Source organism: Staurois parvus, unplaced genomic scaffold (genome assembly GCF_062004578.1).
Source record: "Staurois parvus isolate SC_StPar_1 unplaced genomic scaffold, SC_StPar_1.0 ptg000145l, whole genome shotgun sequence".
Taxonomy (NCBI): Eukaryota; Metazoa; Chordata; class Amphibia; order Anura; family Ranidae; genus Staurois; species Staurois parvus.
The window spans coordinates 6,665,513-6,685,897 of record NW_028317941.1 but is presented as its reverse complement, the minus strand read 5'-3'; the positions used below and the strand labels follow the sequence as shown (position 1 = coordinate 6,685,897).

General features: G+C 39.3%; 1 protein-coding gene across 3 annotated transcripts in view; it reads left to right on the top strand.

Annotated features, from left to right (window-relative positions):
* The window catches only part of CSMD2 (CUB and Sushi multiple domains 2), a 1,275,366-nt gene that overhangs the window by 782,263 nt on the left and 472,718 nt on the right, over window positions 1-20,385 (top strand). For all 3 annotated transcript variants that reach the window (XM_089673879.1, XM_089673878.1, XM_089673880.1), the window contains exon 6: window positions 16,943-17,055. In XM_089673879.1, the coding sequence (XP_089530005.1) occupies window positions 16,943-17,055 (113 nt within the window). The remainder of the gene's footprint in view (window positions 1-16,942; window positions 17,056-20,385) is intronic.

Below are 20,385 nucleotides of genomic sequence, written 5' to 3'. Positions count from 1 at the left end.
ATTTTTGACTACACCGATTTTCTGAAATTCTATACATTGCTATGGATTACTACACTAATGCTCTTCACATTAGTCTATTAAAAATATAAGGATACATTATTTTATACTTTCTCATTATGCAATTGTACAATAGAAATAGTTGTGGTTTATAAATGCTTTCTGTGGCATCGTATCCTAAGCAACAATCACAAGCTGGTAACAACCAGCTTAATGTTTGATTGGCTCTAAGTGTTCATGTTATCCTCATTAGTGCTGGTGGGAGTTTGCCTACAAATGTGTTATAGACCACTCAGCTGACAACATAACCACATCCAAGTGGCTTTTCCATCCCAGTCCAGTACATCTAATTAGGAGAAGCTATTTGCAAAGCAAGTCTTTATCTTAAGGACACTTGTCATAAGAAAAATAAGGAGGCTGACACCTCTGACCTTCGAGAATGTTAGCTGCTTGACTGTCATTCCAATGCATTTGCTTCAATGCTTTGAGTCACCGACCTGGAACAACTATGGAGATTAGGAATTTTGCCACTTTTCTGACATACATGTCCAACATGCATGTTTCAGATCAGTGACTCAAAAAATACTAAAGCCACACAGAGCCAGGTAACTAGCATTTTTAGCAAGAGACCAGTAATGGCAGCACCTGGGCTTTTGCAGGTATAGTTTAAATCTATGTAGGTTTACTGATAGTTCAATTTTCAGTCAAGGTTATACTATTTAAAACCAGCAACTGTATACGCCTTAGATGAGAATAATTTTCATGCCTTAGTGTTCACATTTTCCAGAAAATTAAATGTTATTTTTAGAGGATAATTCCACACTATAAATGTGCTGCACTGTAAAATATGGATCATAATCGTGACTATACTTTATTTCTGTAATATGTTTGAGGAGACCGATAAAGTTAATACTGAAAAATAAGGTCATTAGAAAAGGTAGTAATTAGCAACATTATAATAATAACATAGCACTGACAGTATATAATATTACTCATACCAAGCAATTTTGTTTGCAGCTTGGTGTAGTTAAGATAGTACAAAATGTCTTCACATTACTTTCTATGCGCCACTGCACTTTCCCTTGTCAAATAAAGACTTATGTGTGTTTTGCTTGTAAACACCGATGTATGAACATAGAATCTGGAAACACACAAATTGCTGTGGTATCTTACAAAAATAACAGTGAATGGCTGTAAATAGGGAACAACTCTACTGAGAGTTTTGCTGGCCATACAAGCAGCAAATTTTCCCCACCCTCCAGTTTTAATACTATGTGAATCACTGAGGCACAACAACTATTCAGCTAGTGATTTTAGACTTTCTGATACTTGTACCGGGTCAGTGATTCTATGATTAGCAATGTCAGAAAATAAGTAATGCAGCCAAGAAAATAACAGCTTCTAAAAGATACTGGTAATACAAGAAGTACCTTTGGTTGCTGTTTGGGCGTTCCCACCTTATACACATGGTGGGGCTTAATTGGAGATCCCCTGCACAAAAAGTGTGTGTGTATATGTAGCTCAGTATGCAGCCCTAGCAGGAATAGGACAGAGGACACTTTTACATAGACATGTGTAGTTCATTTCATTCCGAATTGAAATTTGGACACATTATCCGTTATTCAGAGATTCGGATGTATCCGAATCACAATAGTAGCAAATTGAAACGAATCTGAAACAATAAAACAAAATTTGGCCAAAATTTGAATTGAAAAGGGGTATGGAGGAGCTCAACTATGAGGAAAGATTAGAGGAATTGAATGTATTCTCTCTTGAGAAGAGGAGATTAGGGGGGATATGATCAACATGTATAAATACATCAGTGGTTCATATAGTGAACTCGGTGTAGAGCTATTCACCCTGAGGTCATCACAGAGGACAAGGGGGCACTTTTTACGTCTGGAGGAAAAGAAATTTAATCTCCAAAAATGGAAAGGTTTCTTCACAGTGAGAGCTGTGAAAATGTGGAAAAGACTCCCTCAAGAGTTGGTTCTGGCCAGCTCAGTGAATTGCTTCAAAAAAGGCCTGGATTCTTTCTTAGATACACAGAATATAACTTGATACTAACATATATAGGTAAAGTTGATCCAGGGAATATCCGATTGCCACTCAGGGGATCAGGAAGGAATTTTTTTCCCTGCAGAAGCAAATTGGATCATGTTTTGTTGGTTTTTTTTGCCTTCATCTGGATCAACTGTTGGTATAGGATTATAACTTTTTTTTAATGGTTGAACTGGATGGACTTGTGTCTTTTTTCAGCCAGATTAACTATGTAACTAAGAAAATAACAGAATCAATTAGAATTGAATAGAAAAGATTAGAATAGAAAATCTAAGAACAGAATAGAATCAATTATAACAGAATAGAATAGAAAAGCTTAGAATAGAATACAAAATCAAAGAATAGAATAGAAAAGAATATAAATGATTAGAATAGAGAATCAAAGAATAGAATAGTATAGAAAAACAATAGAATAGAATAAAATAGAAAAAATATAACTGCCTTACTTTCTGAAATTCAAATTTTGAATAGAATGAATTTGAATTTGAACAGAATATATTAGAATAGAATATAAAATAATAAAATAGATTAGAAAAGACTAAAATACTTTTCAAAAAATTGTGAGCTGTGCTATGGTGATGTGAGTAGTGATAAACAAAGGCATTGTGAAAATTTAGCTGAAATAGAAATTTCCAATATGGTCATGCAACTCTTCATTTAGGCTATATACCATGAATAACACATATGGATTGTGGATCATGGATTGTAACATTAGAGTTATTTTCGAATCCGTTAGGATTGTTTTTGAATCTGTTAAAATTATTTTTGAATTCATTTGAAATATCAAAATAAATTAAACAAATTTAACTAATCGGGCAAAATTAAATTAGTCAAATAACGAAGGAAAATTAAATGAAACAAAACAATCTTGCAAATGTCTACTTTTACATAGACAGGGCTGCAGGCGAGACTCCAGTTTCATAACATAGAGCAGCCAGTGTTAAGCCACCCTCCATCCACTAGGAGAGGCACTGAGGATGTGGACTGCTAGAGACTCTAGAGAGAGGTGTGGAGGATTGTGGAAGGTGTAGTTTCTACAGACTGAACTGGCTTTAGATTCTAAGGGGAAAACACGTCGTTCCCAGTGGCACCATGGTGGAGAGGGGGGGGGGGGGTGTTGTAACTTTCCCAGCCTGAGGAAAGGAAGAGGGAACAGCTTGCAGAGAGACTGGAAGCGGACTGCTGCATCTGAATGAAAGAGAGACACTGTGGTATATTTTGTTATATTGTTATATATATCAGTAATACTGAGATGGGTTGCCATTATATGTGACTTTGAGATCCATCCAATTGGTGCTGCTATTTCCTTGCAGGTGCTCCTTGACTGTTGAGGTTTTGCATAGATTTTTTTTTTATGCAAGGAAAGTATTGGTTCAATAGTTCAGGTTAGGTTGAAGTGGTTTTAAAGGCAGAATGTTTTTTTTTTTACCTAAATGCATTCCCTGCATTAGTGTAAAAAAATCTTCTGCATGCAGCTCCTTCCCCACAAGGCCCCCTTATACTTACCTGAGCCTGATCTCAATCCAGCAATGTGCACAAAAGCAGAGGCTCTCTCCACTCCCCTCTTCCTCATTTGCTCAGACACAGAAGCGAAAGCCATTGGCTTCTGCCGCTATCAGCCACAGCCAGTGAAGAGGCAGTGGGGGTAGGGCCAAGTCATGCTCTGTGCCTTATGGAAACACAGATCCAGCTTCAGAGTCAGCCCACATGAGAACCCCAATAGCAAGCCACTTGCTGGGGGGTAGAAGCCAGGAGTGTCAGTGGGAGACCTGAGAAGAGAAAGATCCGGTCTGTTCTGTGCAAAACCATTACACAAAGCAGGTAAGTATAAACCTGTTTGTCATTAAAAAAGTGGGCCCCCACCCCCTCTCTCTCCTTATTAGCTAACTGGTTGTGATTGACAGCAGCGGGAGCCAATAGTTGTCTTGCTGTCTCAGCCAATGAGGAATCAGAGAACTGGGACAGCCGAGGCTGTCGTGCACATCACTGGATCTCGATGGGGCTCAGGTAAGTATTGAGGGGGCTGGGGGCACTGTTGCATACAGAAGGTTTTTTTACCTTCATGCATAGAATGTATGAAGGTAAAAAACCTTGAGCCTTTACAACCACTTTAAGTGTCCAGCAGAGCACTGGTTCAGATTGTAGGAGGAGTTTCCATTCTTCCCTGATTGTCCTATGAGGCTGAAGGACCCTTAACACTCTGTCTGGACAGCTATAATTGGCCCTGTGCTGATCACCAGCACTCTCCCAAGAAAAAAAAACTCTCTAGCAATACACACCAAACTGAGCATGTGCAGCTTGTCCCCAAGCCTCTGCTACCAGCAGATGGATTGAGAACAGTAGAAGAAGGGGAGGATCAGAGAATATAGGATCAAATATCCTTTTTACACAATTCAAAGGATTAACCCCTTAGGTTTCACAGTGAGTATAACAAGCATGCTTTACTGCATATACAGACTGATTTTATTGTTGTCGGTTTAGTAACACTTTAAAAATGTATGTTAAAGAGAGATTTTCACCTGCCATTCAAGGAGAAATAACAGTGTCACCTGATAGGCCACCCCCAGTAAGGTATACTTACCAATTCACACAATTCCTTTATGCCTCTGTCCTGCAGGAGTTCTTCCTGGGAAGCTCCATTACTTGGCCACTCAGGAAGCACAGGCCCTGTCACGTGGGAGAGGTCTTCTGTTAGGACATAGACAGTAAATAAAAACCTGGCAGGAGTTCTAACCATTTCCTATATTATCCAAAACTAAACACAATGTTATGTTATGTTTTAATGATGTTAAGAATGAGACAGATTGAAGGCCCATTCATACCAGGACAGTCCTCTGCACTGAGTTTAATGCAAGCGTGTTGAGAAGGTGGATTGATATGCCATTCACAGTGATGGCATGTCAGTGCACTGATGCCGGTAACATGCATGGTACCACATTGCACTGGTGTGAATGAGCCCTGAGTGTTGGACAATTGTTCATAGCTAAAGTATAAGTAATGGCATTTTATTTTTACTTTTGGACATAGTGGAGAGGGATTAGAAAACCTGTCAGTTTTTTTTTTCCTGTCTGTGCTCCCTTTTACCCTATTTGTTATGTTGACGATTATCACTGAAAGTGAATGCAAAAGAAAAATCTGTATTTTCGGTTGTCCCCAGAATGTAATAGAGGGGGAATTGTTCAATGGGGACCATAGTTTTTGTGACCCTGATGACATCCAAGGGTTCCTTCACTTTGTAATATTTTCCTCTCACTTCCTGTTTTGGATATGAGACAGAAGTGAAGGGAAATCTCTCCAATGGCACAGAAGAGAAGGGAAATCTCTCCGATGGGACAGAAGTTAAGGGAAATCTCTCCACTGGGACAGAAGTGAAGGGAAATCTCTCCACTGGGACAGAAGTGAAGGGAAATCTCTCCAATGAGACAGAAGTGAATGGAAATCTTTCCAATGAGACAAAAGTGAATAGAAATCTCTCCAATGGGACAGAAGTGAAGGGAAATCTCTCCAATGAGACAGAAGTGAATGGAAATCTCTCCAATGGGACAGAAGTGAAGGGAAATCTTTCCAATGAGACAGAAGTGAAGGAAAATCTCTCCAATGGGACAGAAGTGAAGGGAAATCTCTCCAATGAGACAGAAGTGAAGGGAAATCTCTCCAATGGGACAGAAGTGAAGAGACATCTTTCCAATGAGACAGAAGTGAAGGGAAATCTTTCCAATGTGACAGAAGTGAATAGAAATCTCTCCAATGAGACAGAAGTGAAGGGAAATCTCTCCAATGGGACAGAAGTGAAGGGAAATCTCTCCAATGAGACAGAAGTGAAGGGAAATCTCTCCAATGAGACAGAAGTGAAGGGAAATCTCTCCATTGGGACACAGATGGCAAAAACAGAAGCTAACAGGGATTATATCCCTCACTTACTCTATCCAAAATGAAAGAAACATTTTGCCTTTGGTTCTGCTTTAAATTCATGTTTGTGCTTAAATGTCCTATGCTAGGTTTCCAGTATTAAAGTACTGTGTTTGGCCACCCTCAGGTATTATTTCTATCTAAACTGAGCAAGAAACTGTTTTTAGGTGTGTGTTCCTTTTTAAACATGTCTTTTTTTAACCATTTCCCGATTTACTGCAGCAGAATAGCACTGCAGCACAGGATCGTGTACATGTATCTGATCCAGCTCTTCTGGGTAGGGGGCCCGCCCTGATTGTGCTGTAATTTGCTACAGCCCATGCGGATCAGTGGGTCCCAGCCAATGATTTATGGCTGGGACTTGTTGATTGACCAAGTGAATGACAGAAGAGAGCCCTGTGTTGGCAAACAACACAGCGCTCTCTACACACAGCAGCAATGTGCCAATTTTTTTCTCCCTGCAAAGCAGGGAGTAAAAATTGGCACATTGCTTAGTGAACACAGCACATAGTAAACATTAGTAGGCACACAGTTAACTGTTTGATTTCCCCTAAATGCTAACCCCTTTCCAGCCAATGTCATTAGTACAGTGACAGTGTACAGTATATTAGTAGCACTGATCACTGTATTAGTGTTACTGGGGATGTCAGTGTCAATTATTCAGTTCCCATCCAGCTTCAGTTAGTGTCAGGTTGCCCACTGCACTATAACAGCCCTACTATAAGTCGCTGATCGCCGCCATTACTGGTACAAAAAAATAAATTAAAATTCCAGTATATATATATATATATATATATATATATATACCATCACTTGTAGATGTTATAACTTTCACGCAAGCCACTGAATATACACTTATTGGGACATGTAGCAGAATACATTTTGGCCTAAATTTATGAGGGAATTCGTTTTACATTTTTTATTGGATATGTTTCATAACAGAAATATTTTTGTATAATATAAAATAAAAAAACACATTGGTGATCAAATACTACCAAAAGAAAGCTCAATTTATGTGAAAACAATAATATACATGTATTTTGCATACAGCATTGCATGATCCCTCAATTACCAGTTAAATAACCCCGTGTCAACTAGCAAGCATGGCCTGTTCATAAAGGGGGTAAAACCTTCCAGAGCACTTTTAAAGTGCAGTAGCTCTTTTAAACCTCATTCTCTTGATCTGTGCGTCTGTGTTGTAAAAAAAGAGATACGTTAGATGGATTCATTTACAGCCATCCTCTTATTTTTCTTAAAGCAATTTCTCGCTATAGAAATCATGGTTATTTTCTGTGGAATTGTAAGCTCACTAATTTTACAGTGATTTGTAGCTTAGCGGCTCAACTATTGAGTTTGTGCAGCGTTTCATGTCAGTGACCAACAAACCAGTGACAATAACTCTGCATTCACTTCCATGGCTTAGCTACAAATCATTGAAGAAGACCGATTTGTAGCAGATCCCACTAACACAAAGCTATAGTAATACTTAAACTTGTAGCAGTGACAAATTGCTTCCTAGTGACAAATCGCCATCAACTCTAGCAATTAAATCCCTACAAATCGCTTTTAATCGCTGCCATTAGCGATTTGTAGCAGCAATTTTAACGCTGCTACAGAATAGCCCGTCTGATATGGCCTCAACACTTTTCTAGGTCTAAAAGATTTTCCTTGAAACTGCATCATATAAACAATGATTTCCTTCTGATTTTATGAGCCTACTTCCCTGTATTAAATTGCTGTCTTCAAAGTGAAATATAAAATACACTTTTAGGAATCACTGATGTGTATGAATCTCCTGCTGTGTTTGAGCAGCTAAATCTGGTCTTTTCAGTTCCTGAAACCAATGTTACACTTTTTTCCTGGTTTGCAATGCTGGATGGGGTTACATAGTGCTGAATGCACACAAATCCAAACTCCAGCAGGTATAAAAACACCAAATCGTGCAGTTATATTTCCATTAAAAATACTTTTAATGTATTTTTAAATGAAATCAATTGAAGTGCAGGAATCTAACTTGATATTAGCTTCCTGTAATATTTGGCACAGTAGCATTCAGATTGGGAGAGGGAGCATTAGATGAGCAGAACATACCAGGATTTGGTGGTTATAAAACAAATGGCCTATGGCATGGGGAAGGGGGGGACATTCAGAAGAGTGCCCGAAAAAGAAATTTTCTAGCTCCATCATCATCTCTTCCCAAGCTCACCTCCAGTACTTCTCCAGAGCCTCTCCCATCCTCTGGAACTCCCTACCACAGTATGTCCGGTCAGCCCCCACCTTGTCTACCTTTAGGCGATCTTTAAAAACTCACTTATTCAGGGAAGCCTACTCCACCTAAGAACTGTACGGAGTCACCTCCATCAGATCATCCCCCATAGCTATCACCTTTTGTATCACCTCCCCCTTCCTTTAGATTGTAAGCTCCATGAGCAGGGCCCTCATATTCCTTCTGTACTGAAATGTATTGCAATTGTACTGTCTCCCTTATATTGTAAAGCACTGCGCAAACTGTTGGCGCTATATAAATCCTGTATAGTAATAATAATAATAATAAGAAAATTTCAGCCAAACCTGTTTTTGGAACAAACTTTGAGCTCATCTCTAGTGAGCACTAGGAGCCAATTAGGGTTTATGTGGGACAAGTAACAGCTGTCAGACATAAACTGAGCTGATTCGTGACTTATCAGTGTGCTAATACTCTCTCATTGATTCTCTCACAGTTGAAGTGAAGGATCCTGTAGTGCTGTCTGCAGGGGTAACTGTGTATTTAGTTGCTTGCCTGGAGTTCAGCTTCAATAAGGCATAGTTTAGAACACATTACAATTTTTGATATTTGAAAGCTTAGTGTAGACATAGCCAAAACTCTTTTTTCCTAGTCTTGGAGAACAGGAGGTAAATCTTCCAATGGGGAAACCCAAGTAACAGTCCTTTAGGAGCGGACTTCTTCACACTTTGGAGAGATTACTTCTCTTTGTTGGTCTTTGTGAGAGGAAGTGAATGAGCCAACCAGGGCTCCATGATATGTGGTACTGGGGTGACAATCCCATGTTACATAGACAGAAATATTCTATGAGAACAAAAGATATTGAAACTATCTGATCAATAGACTCTCTGCCCCCTGGCTCTTTGTGCAGTGTCGACTGTAAACTTTCTTACAGAAGGAAGATCTTATTAGTGTGAACTTGGTTCTTTATTATGTAGTCATTGTCTAGGGTTGATCTTGGACCAGGCTTTGCTGCCTAACTGCATCAGGGAGGTCAGGCTACAGATTGCTTAAAATCCACACTTTGGGACATTGTATCATATGCACTGGAGACTCATCCACATTCATCAGTAACTGGAATGTTTACAGAACTTTAATCAGAAAATTAAGTCCTGCTAGATCACTTCAGGCTGGTCCCTTTCGCAGATATAGCTACGTAAAATAATAAAAATAGGTGCATAGAATGTTTAAAATCCAGTAATCCTTTGTCTCACCCTGATTTGCACATGCTTGGTTGCTCTCCATTTTTAGACATTTTTTGGCACTGCCAAATGTGTAGAGGCCAATCTGCTGACAGCCTTAAAGTGGAATTAAACCCTTTACAGCCAAGAAAGCTGCTTCTGTTTGATATGCAACAGCCATGGTGCTGCACATGTGATCAGTTATGACACCAGCCATTTGCTGGTTTGATAGTTTGGTTGAGGACACAAGCAACTGTGATAGTTGGCAATGTAACTGTTTTTTTAAACCATTAAATCAATGGGTTTAGTTCCGCATTATGATTTACTGCTGCTCAGGTGCTCTGGGCTTCAGCAAAATGGCAGCCTCCAGCAAGAAAAAACAGGAGCTATGCTGGAAGCAATTTACAGCACACACTAATTTTGGTAGCATAATTATTAATGTGGAATATATGTTCCTTACTAAAGAACATTATTTTTTATAAAGTTGTTATGGGTAAAGTTCCGCTTTAACTAATTGTCCAATTTTATATTTTTTAGAATAGATTTGAAATAAGTTAAGCAGCTCTCTTTTGCTTACAGCTGCCATAGATACTCACTCTGTCTCCTCTGTACTAATACCCCTTTGCGTCTTTAGAAAATAGATTGGAAACCGCATGAATTTCAGCTGCAATTCCTTTTTTGAGGATTTCTGTTCAGTGGGTGTACATAAAAAAATATCACTGTATGAGCTCAATAGCTACACAAAAGGTTTAAATATCTTCTATCTTTAATGTGACTAATTAATAGTAAAGACTTTTCTTTTGGTGCTAGATTCTGTTAATGAAGCTCTATTTAACTGGAATTGATATAAAAATAATCACATTCATTGCTTAGATGCTCTGTTTGTACTAATTGTTATCAGAGCTTTAATTGAGTTTCTCAATAGTGAATTTAAAGTACCTTATGTTGAACTTACAGACTATGTAAATACAATAGAAATTGACCACTCAGACAGTTATGGTGAACTTATCAAAGAGCCCAGAGCTTTTTCTATTGTCTTGTCAAAGTGGTGCTAGTCTTCATTTGTATTAGCTGCTCTGCAGTTGCCTTTATTTGTTTGGCTACTAAATGAAAACTGCAAATGACTCATGGCTGCAGATACCTGGGTAGTGTAAGGGGGAAGAGAGTCTATTGATCAGATAGTTTCAATCTTTTGTTCTTATAAGATATTTCTGTCAATGGAGCATGGGATTGTACACTCCCATTAATACCCATCATATAATAACAACACACCTAAGTAATAAAGTAAACACATCTAACACATAAACATTAACCATTAGTATCAAAAAGAACTACTGTTAACCGTTAACAAACTAACATGCTTAGTCACTAAAGATGGCCATATACAGTATATGGGTTCGTTTTTTTTTCGTTCAAGCCAACAAGTTAAATGAAAAAACAACCCTGCTTCCCTCATCCACAAACTTGATGTGGATCTGGGACTCCCCCCTACTAAATCATTATATTTTGAGTGGGGAGACTTCCCCACCCTCAGAATACACAGATCAGCCCTGCAGTCTATAGCCTGCAGTGCTGATTGAGTGAACAAATACCAACAGGGTGGTTGAACTGAAGTCAGTCAATTGGTAGATGGCAAGACCACGTCCTGTTGGGGAGATTTCCTTTCACTTACTGTCCTGAAGTTCCAATAGGAAATGTAAAACATGCTGTATTTCCAAAGTGAGGGGAAATCCCCTCTTAGACAGTTGTCTCCAGTTCAAGTGTCCTCAATGCAAGATTTACTCTCAATTCTGGTTCTGGAAACAGTTTTAAAGCTACGTGTTTGCCTTCACTTTCTGTCTTTGTGATGACAGTGAATCTCCTGAGAAAAAAAAACACTTTATTGTGAGCTTGTTGGGATTAGTGTTAGTCCTAAAAGTATCTTAATGGCCACTCTGAAACACACCATTTGTAATAGTACTGTCCTCACCATGTGATAGCTTTACTATTACTTTAGGGGAGATTTGCTAAAACTGCTAAATCCGGAGCAGATCTGCATTGAAACCAACCAGCTTCCAGGTTTTATTGTTGCTTAATTGAACAAACTGAAGTTAGAAGCTGTCTGGTTACCATACCCAGCTGGACCAGATTCTGAGTGCACCAGTTTTAGTAAATCTCCCCCTTTGTGTTCTCTGTAAAGTAGGATCAGAAATATACCAAATTCAGAAAAATTGTTCTGCTGCAAAAACAGCCAATTATCACAGAAAGCATGGATTTCAGGTAAAGGACTATTACTGATATTCTTGATTTGCCCTTACAAATCATGGACTGTTTAGTGCCGTGCCATGTCATTTGACATGGATGGTTGTGGGTCACATTTTTCAACCTTTTATGAAAGACATTTGTAATTAAGGCTATATATATATATATATATATATATATATATATATATTTCCCAGGTATGTGTTGTTTGTTACTTTTAATGGTGAGGTGACCAACCTCCTTCTGAAAAAAAAATGCTAGTAACTGTTACTGTTAAAAAAAAAATCCCATGCTACTTCTCCCAGGGTATAATTGTGGCTGAACCACTGAACCAGCCATGGGTGTGCCAAAGATTAAGCACTATATCCTGGTGAAATGTATCAGATAGGAGCTCCTGATTTGCATACTTGTTTTGGGTAAGTGAAAATTTTGGTTTGGCATGAGAGCCAGAAACCTATAATTTGTAGAAGTATAGGTCAGCAGGTGGAAAGCTTATTATTTCTCTCAACACAGGTTTTCTTTAACATATGCAGTGTCTGAATGTGTAGTATTGTGACAGATTCTAGTTCAGAACATCTCAACATCTCAACCTTATTTACAAGATTTGTACCTATTCTTCACAGATGCCAGGTGTAGTGTCTGAATTATTCCTCAAAACACAGGCTTTTGTGTTCCTCCGGCTCTAACTGTTGCTTTGAAATAAGCAGAGTCCAGGTGGGTGGGTGAGAACCATGTATAGAAGTAATTTTCTGCAGATACAGAAGAACATGCCACTTAAGTAGTTTTCACCTGAAGAGATCCATTCATCCACCAGAATTGTAAATTGCCAGCTTAGGTATACGTCCCTGTTATTTACGGAATCATTTTACTTTAAAAAGAACCATAATTTTATGACTGGTACACACTTCACAAGTGATTCCTTCCATCTATTTTTGTTGTGTTTTTATGCAGATGAAAAGAAAATGACTTGTGTACATATGCATTTAGTACATGTCTGTTCTCTCTTGGAGTACCCAGACAAGTGCTTCATTCCATTTCCAGTGTTTAAAACTGATTATTCTTCCAGCTTTCCACAACAATTACACTTTAAACATACTTTATCAGCATAGATCCAGACTTTCTACATACCAACGAGGAGGATTAGTATTTTCTGAATACAAAGTGGCGTGGTAATGAAATTTCTGACTACAGAGAGCATTGTTTAACCTCTATTACTGCATACTAATTTGAATGATTAGTGACATAATAGCCTTAAAGGATGCTCAGTAGTGTATATTACTATCTAATAAACTACTACATTGACTTTTCTAAGTGGCAGTCTACCACCTTTTAATGACTGACTGTGTTCTCAATAACTTTATTTCCTGGAAGAATACTTAAAGGTACTTTGTCATCAAGATTATGGAGGCTGCCATTGCTGAGCTTGCTTTTTGAGTAGGTGAGCACCCTTGCTGTCATGCTGATGCTTTAGCTTCAAAGCTTCAATGAGGTTTTATCTGTTGAGAACAACTAGAAATATTAGAAACTCTCACACTGACAGCATGCTTATTCCAGGCCCATTATTTAAAGTACTTAATCAGACATAACCATGCAACTAGAATTTTAAAAAAAGGTAATCAAGGGCAACCCTCACACTTATCATCATATATTCTTTTTTTGGCTTAACCATAATAAATACCCTATACAAATATTTCAACTTTTTTTAGTCAAGTAAATATACAAGATTTTATATTAAAGCTATTTCAGCTTTCAGCCATGCTCAAAGAAGTCTCGTGTATACAGAACTCTAATGTGTCATGTGATAACTCCAATGTGTCCACTGTATATATAAAGTATCATGAAGGAGTAACTCTGTCAGATGTTCAGCACTAGTGATGGGCAAAAACACCCCACTGTTCGGTACATGGACGAACATTCGAACCTACCTAAAGTTCAACTGCGAACTTCAAACAGGGATGATTTACTGAGTGGTATCTTACCGCATCTGAGTATGCTGCTCAGCTACTAAAATACCACATGAGTTATTATTATTAAGTCACGCTGTATTTTAGTAGTGAAACATTTAATGTTTCAGCTGTCAGCGAGGCTCTCCACTGACAGCTGAATTTAAAAAGAATTGTTGACATTGCCCGACAATTAAAACATTTTTTTTAAATGGCATGGGGTCCCCCCTCCCATCCACACCAAGCCTTTCGGGTCTGGTATGGATTTTGAGGGGAACCTCCACACCAACATTTTTTTTTAAATTAGTGTCGGGGTCCCCCCCAAAATCCATACTAGACCCTTATCTGGGCATGCAGCCCGGCAGGTCAGGAAAGGGGGGGGGTAAAAGCAAGGGACCCCCTCTGAACCATACCAAGCAACATGCGCACAAACTGGGGGGATGCTTTGGCACATGTTGATGGGGACAAGGGCCCCTTTCCCACAACCCTGGCCAGTGGTTGTGGGGGTCTGCAGGTGGGGGGCTTATCGGAATCTGGAAGACTCCCCCAAATCCCGGCCCCCTCTTATGTAAATGAGTATGAAGTACATGGTACCGCTACCCATTCACAAAAAAAAAGTGTAGTGTAAAACTGACAGGAGACAGTCTTTGACAAGTCCTTTAATAAAAACAAAAACCAAAAAAATGTCCCCCCGAAGTAGATCCGACTTCAATCATAATGCCCGCAACCACCGCCAACCCAAAAAAAGAAAAAAAAACACTCCACTCCTAACCTGGGTCCCGCCGTCTGACAGCTGCACTGTGATGACATTTCCTAAACACAGTGAATATGTCACAAGGGGGTGGGATAACCCTGTCCCCTTGTGACCTCATCATGCACTGTGATTGGCCAAAGCATTGCACCTGACTTGTGCTCTGGTGCACTACTTTGGCCAGTCACAATGCACTGTCGGGGCACAGTGCATTGTGGGGCGTGGTGGGCGAAACAGCCTGCCGAACAGCTAATGTTCGACTCGAACATAAAGCCCATCACTATTCAGCACTAGGTTAAAAAAGGGGATGAAAGCTGCACAGCAAGCTTTAGTTCGTAGACTATGGGGTTGATTTACTAAACCTGGAGAGTGCAAAATATGGTGCAGCTGTGCATAGTAGCCAATCAGCTTCTAACTTCAGCTTGTTCAATTAAATTTTAACAAAAAAGCTGGAAGCTGATCTGTTTCTATGCAGAGCTGCACCAGATTTTGCAAATCAGATTTAGTAAATCAACTTCTGAACCCCTGATCAGCCCTGATCCTCCTCTTCTGTGGTAAACTCATCAAAGCTCCTTCCTCCTCCTCTTCCCTGTGTACCCCTGTAGCAAGCCGCTTGCTATGGGGGCATTCCTTTGGGCTTCAGCCTAAGCTGCATTGTGTACATCTATTGACACACACAATGCTGTTCGATTGACAGCGGCAGGAGCCAAAGGTGTTGCCGAGCCTCCGGTGAGAGATGGGAGACAAGAGCAGCTCTGCTTCAGATTGGCACGGCACTGGATCAAGATCAGGCTCAGGTAGGTATTTTGGGGGGCTGGAAAAACTGACACAAAATGGTTTATTACCTTAATGCAAAGAATGCATTAAGGCAAAAAAAACTCTTAGCTTTACGCCCACATTAAGATGGAAATTGTGTCCCAAGGAAAAGGGGGTTCCTAAATCTAATGGGTAGGAGTCATGGGGTCCTTCAATGGCCCCCTCTGCATTCTGTTAAAAGATTTGTTTTTGATTCTAAGAATTTTACCAGGAGGAACAACACAAAAAGTGTCATAGCAACGACTTTTCTTTCCCTTCATTTGACTGGATTTTTGTGTTCACGCCTCACATTTTAGTAAATCGTGACCTTTTGAGTTTTCTGACCTGGTCAAACCTGTGTTTCCTTTCTTACAAAGTACAAATGCAGTTTGTTTTGGAATGGAGCTCTGTTTGCTTTAAGTAGGAGAATTATTCCCTATTCAAAACCACACCGAGCAGTTTAATGTTTGGAAGCCCAGCAATGTAAAAGAAATTCACTGTTTTCATTTAATAAAGCTGCAAAAACACCCATATTAGTCCTGTCTTGAAATGGAACACAGTACACTTAGGCATTAGATTGTTGGTGATGAAAGCAAATATGATTTTCACAGTAAGCACCCCTAATCCATAGCTCCCAACTGTCCAGCATTTGGAAAGACTGTCCCTCTTTTGAGACCCCATGTGCAGCCTCAGTTGCCCTTGTTTTTGGTGTGATGCATACATTTCTGTCCAAAATGTATTATTTTACTACCAAAAATGTTATACTGCTCTAAACTTTTTATCCAACCTCTACTATATGTTATCACATTTGTTATTTAAAAAGCCAGTATAAAGGAAAAATAGAGGTAATAAAAGCACTCATGTGGTTTAGAAAATTATTTTAATGATTTTCTGCATGTTAGATCTTTGTGGTCTCTGTAACCGGGGCCATGTCAGGGACATGTTGTTTGCCTACATACTGGGGGAGATTTGCTAAAACTCAGAATCTGGTGCACTCAGAATCTGGTGCAGCTGTAAAGGTAGCCTACCAATCTAATTTCAGCTTGTTCAATTAAGCTTTGACAATAAAACCTGTGAGCTGATTGGTGTCTATGGAGAGCTGCACCAGATTTTGCACCATACAGTTTTAGTATATAACCCCCACTGTGTGCCAAAAGGTGTGCTTCTTTATCATTTCAGAAAGCTGGGAGGAATGATAATCCCCTAAATGATCATCTATACTTAACCTTTTCCTTGGGCATAGATTGTATTGCATTGCTGCATTTTGTTGCATAGTCCAGCTTGGACCAATGTAAAAAAAAACCTATACCATACCCAACCTCTGTGGAAGCAGAAAATCATTGTAGTAGTCACTATTGCTACAGTGTTCTCCATTGTCTTTCAGGTCCAGTGCCTTACTGCAAAGTAACCACAGAGGGACTCTCACTTGCTATTGGTGCCATTCAGAGAATTCTTTGTTTTTCTCAGTGAATGCATAGTGTGCTATGACTGAGGTGGACATTTTGATGTCACTGCCACGTCTCTCCATCTTGACCAATCTGTTGCAAAAATCAGCCAAAATGATGGCGATTCAATCATTATGTAGGGGACATCCAGGGTTCTGTAGAAAAATGACTACTCAGACGTCCTGTGCTCTATATATATATATATATATATATATATATATATATATATATATATATTGTAGATAGATAGATTACATATGCTACCTTGCAATATTCTGTATCTTGTGAATAAGTCTCCCGTTCTGTATAAAGGTGTAATAGCAGTACTCATATTCCATCATCTTTTTCTCTTGCAGGTTTACTGGATTGAATTTACCACCACCAGTCATCAGCAGTAAAAACTGGTTGCGAATTCACTTTACATCAGATGGCAATCACAAGCAGAAAGGCTTCAGCGCACAGTATCAAGGTTAGTGCAATCAGCCTCGGCAGTTACCATATTACGGAAGGGGTGAGACACTAGCTCATTTTCTTCTACACAAGTTTCTATTTTAGCATAATCCAAGAATCGTTGTAAGAGAGAATGCATATCTTTAAATAAAAATAAATTTTGTAGGAATCACCATACATTATTTTCATGATCTATTAAATGTTATTTTCTGTTTGTATTTGTGGTATTTTCTGTTCGTAGCAAGTAGCTTGTGTGCAACTAAGTATTTATCAGTGATCCTACTGGCTCTTTAAAGGTCTTCTCCAGTTTAAATGGAACATTATCCTTGAAATGCATACATGGAATACAACTTATTTGCTCTTTAGTTCTATCTTTCAACATTTCATGTATCCGCTATACTGTCTTTTATCAGTTATCTGCTGATCTGAGAATGAACGCTTGTGAATTCCTAAATATACCCTCTACAGTCCTGGTGCCCAACCTGCAGCTTGGAGGCTGCATGTGTCCCTCTACATTTATTGTCTGGCCCTAGGGGCCCTTAAAGATAGCTGTAAGCGTTTTTTGGTGCTTACTGTAGCCAATGCAGAAAACAATTATTTAGGTTTTTAGTAGATAAATGGTTTAGTGTATTTCTTTCACAGCAGCTTTTTCTTTGATGCCTATCCCTTTTCTCTTTTTTTTTCTTTTTTTTGTTACCTCTTATCCTTTATAATGCTGATGGATATATCACATGTGGCACTTTTGTAAGGGGGCTGTAAAGAGCATAAACTTTGAAGTATTGCTTGTAATAGGGCTGTAATTGCAGTGATGTCTGAAGATTCATGTAATGTGTTTCCAGTCTACGGCTGTTTCCTAAAGCATGTACCCTGTCTCCAACAACTGCTATACCATGTGCACAGCGTGTAGTCATCTCCTGTAGCATACCTGTAGTCTCCTGGTCCATGTTTGCAGTCCCTGGCAGTTTTCCATGACATTACTTTCACTGGATATTATGTGTGACCCTTTGGTGATGCCATGGGCTGCATTTGAAGCTCATAACATCAAGTACATTCACTGATCTACAGGCTATTGCTCACATAAAGCAAAACTAATGTAAAAAAATGGATTAACACTTTCCATGGAAGTTTAAAGCTGAATTCCAGATATGGCTATTTTGAATAGGTATGTTAGTCCAGCTTGGACCAATGTAAGTATGCATGTGCTATGCCTTGCCAATTCCAATGGAAGCTGAGAGTCACTGCAGTAGACTACGCATTCTCTGATTGGATGAGGTGGAGAGACAAGGAGGTGACATCACAAGTGACCTTCTATGTTCACTATGCAGCAGGGCAGCCACTTGGCATGGAACTGGGAAGCTAGTAGATATCACTATAGTTACTATAGTGATCTTTCATAGCTTCCCAGTTCCATGCCAAGTGGTTTCTACTACAATGATTTCCAACTTCCATAGGTATGACACATCCAAGCTGGGCCATGTAACTGCACAAATAATCATACCTGGAATTCAGCCCTAAAGTGATACTAAACATACACTGTTTAATTTACATTGTCCCTTCTATTTACTTAAGTACTTTTTTCCTAATCGATACACAACTTTCATATGACCCAGCTCTTTCTCAGCCTGTCTGCAGGGAAACATAAGCAGGAGGAGCTTCTTGTTCTACTGCTGGTCACATGTTCAAAATTTTAAAAAAAAACAGCCTTTGGAATACTGAGTAAAAATAGGTAAATAATAACAAGAATCTGTTTTAAACTGGCATATGAATATATATTTGAAATCAAATCTTTATTATTTTGTGGAAATAACATGGAGTGGGTGGATTTGTGTATCACACCCCTCCAGCCTATGTCTTAGAATCAGAGGGAGGTAATCTACATGTAATATCCTGCCCCCATTGTGTTTAGCTGGTTAGTGCGCATGGAGGAGAAGAGAGAGAGCGGGCTGTCATTTACCACTTTGTATACGCACACATGTATGACTCTATAGTCACATGGGCTGCTCAGATGTGATAGGGAGGAAATGCTCGGCATAGAAACTCACTGAAAACTGAGCATGTGCAGAGTTGCTACTACAGCTGCAAAACCCCTAGCTGAATTGGGAACATGAACAGAAGGTGGAGACAGAAAACAGCAGGATCAACTAGGTTTTTTGCAGAATACAGAAAATGAATCTCATAGTGACTGAGTGAGTATGAACAGCATGTATTACAGCATTTATTGATAGTTTTTTTATGATGTGAGTTTAGTGACACTTTAAGGCCCATGTTATATTAGCATTCTTGCTGTTAGAGACAAATTGCAAAAAGGGTGCTAAATAGAACACGCACCTTGCTCTTCATAAAAAGTGTATTGTATAGGGCGCGCTTGTCGGAGCCCAACCTCTGTAGCTGTAAGATAAAGGTACCAGATTGATATCAGGGATGGATGGGAGCAGTAACACTGAGGCAGCTCTTCTTAGAGTGGAAGCAAGGCTCTAATGCAGTAACAAGAAAAAGAGAGGAAGGCGCCTCTAAGTGCAGTTTTGACAATTTATTCAGTAAACAATGGAAAATTTGCACTTACAAGATAAACAGGTAAAAAGGCTCATCGTGTGGTAATTAGATCCAGGTGGGACATCCAGCCGTCCAGCAGCAAACTATGCCTATAGGATCAGGAAGTAGAGACCAGGATGTGCCTGTGCATCAAAAATTCATTGGAGCATGCTCAATAGGCTCCTTCTTCAGACCTCTGAGGTCTGAAGAAGGAGCCTATTGAGCATGCTCCGAAATGCATTACCGCCCCCTTCACCTGCTACATCTGACTCTGCTCTCCAAGCTTCATTTTTGATGCACAGGCACATCCTGGTCTCTACTTCCTGATCCTATAGGCATAGTCTACTGCTGGACGGCTGGATGTCCCACCTGGATCTAATTACCACACGATGAGCCTTTTTAACAGTTTATCTTGTAAGCGCAAATTTTCCATTGTTTACTGAATAAATTGTCAATACTGCACTTAGAGGCGCTTCCTCTCTTTTTCTTGCTCTTCACCATCACTACCTAGCTGGCTGAAATGCTTCAGATTCTTGCTTGCCAGCTAGGGAACAGTGATGACACCCTCCTGATCAGGCCAGTGAGGGACAATGAAGTAGAACCAGGTAAGTGGCTTTTTTCTTCTCCCAGACATCTTGTTGACGACAAGCTGCTAACATGGACAGAATTGCTAGTGTGTCATGAGCCTTAATCTGATTGGTAATGAAAGAACTGTAGTGAATAACAGATTAACCATGTACCCACCAGGCCAATTCTGGCACTTATCACATATATTTACAAATCTGCATTTTGTTTTTTGCTACAAAATTACTTAGAA